The sequence below is a fragment of the Eurypyga helias genome, unplaced genomic scaffold (genome assembly GCF_000690775.1).
Source record: "Eurypyga helias isolate BGI_N326 unplaced genomic scaffold, ASM69077v1 scaffold26839, whole genome shotgun sequence".
NCBI lineage: Eukaryota > Metazoa > Chordata > Aves > Eurypygiformes > Eurypygidae > Eurypyga > Eurypyga helias.
The window spans coordinates 1,037-2,345 of NW_010273096.1; the positions used below are offsets into that span (position 1 = coordinate 1,037).

The 1,309-nt window shown below is 41.4% G+C and overlaps 1 protein-coding gene across 1 annotated transcript in view; it reads right to left on the reverse strand.

Annotated features, from left to right (window-relative positions):
* Positions 1-713: 713 nt before the first annotated feature.
* Positions 714-1,309, reverse strand: part of MTAP (methylthioadenosine phosphorylase) — a gene marked incomplete at its 5' end in the record, with an annotated part of 27,145 nt that continues 26,549 nt past the window's right edge. The window contains one exon of the mRNA XM_010159359.1: positions 714-777. Within this exon, the coding sequence (XP_010157661.1) occupies positions 739-777 (39 nt within the window). The remainder of the gene's footprint in view (positions 778-1,309) is intronic.

Genomic DNA, 1,309 nt, shown 5'->3' on the forward strand with positions numbered 1-1,309 from the left:
AAAAGGCCAGCAGAGTGTTTGGGACACTGGCAGTGAAGTACTTTTCTGTGCAGTCCTGCAAATCACAGAAGGGTATCTTCAGGCACAATTCTGCCCTAGGCTCACCTCTTTGTTTTAATGAGAACATTCATTCATTACACAGCTGCTGTTGAAAGAACCACCACAATTATTAAACCATGTCTTTTAGCACACAAATAAAAAACGACTGTAATAAAAAATATGGATAATGTATAAAAATAGTATAATTTTGAAACTGTTCAACTTTCCTGGTATGTTTCTGAAGTGAACTGTAACCATTTGCCTCGCTGAAGGCCACGATGGGAGGCAGAAATAGCAAAGCAAACAGCATCTCTGTGAATCTGCTTTCTTAGACCTTATTTTATGACAGAGCAACAGAGCATCCCCAAGCTTTTCCTTCCTTCCAGCGACCAAGAGGTACCACTGAATAGAGGACGACAACTCGCTACCGACTTTCGTCTTCAGCCACTGCCTGATTCAGCTCGACAGTAAACCTGTTCCAAATTTAAAACACACTCAAAAATCTAACTTTAGCCATGTTATGCATTACCAAGCACGATGATAAAGATTATAAAAGCTGCCTTGAATGTTACTATCGGTCAGTGTTTACTCCACTCTTTTACGCTTGTAACCATTTTTGAAGACGATATAACCTCTGGAAGTTCGAAAGTGATCCACTCTTCCTTGTGAGCACCCGAACTTCGAGGTCCATCCAGGTTTTTACTGCTTTGGCAGAATGACTGAACACTGCACTGTCGTCTGAAACACAAAGTCAGAGCAGATGAATTCTTCCTCTGCCACTGCACAACAGAATTACTTCTTAATGTAAAAGGCAGACCACACAGCTTACATTTGGATTACAAACAGGTGTAACTCCTTCCATATCCATAGTATCTCCAACTTCCTCCAACACCACAAAAGTTCAAAGAATTAGGGGGAGGTCATATGCTACAACAGTTCAATGAGTTTAAACCAATGTAACAGGCTTACTGGTACTGAGAACAACAATCTGATTCGGGTTTGCATGGCAAGGTTTTGCACACAGCTTACATTTGGATTACAAACAGGTGTAACTCCTTCCATATCCATAGTATCTCCAACTTCCTCCAACACCACAAAAGTTCAAAGAATTAGGGGGAGGTCATATGCTACAACAGTTCAATGAGTTTAAACCAATGTAACAGGCTTACTGGTACTGAGAACAACAATCTGATTCGGGTTTGCATGGCAAGGTTTTGGTAGCAGAGGGCTACAGGGCTGGTTTCTGTGAGAAGCTGCTGAAAGATTCCCC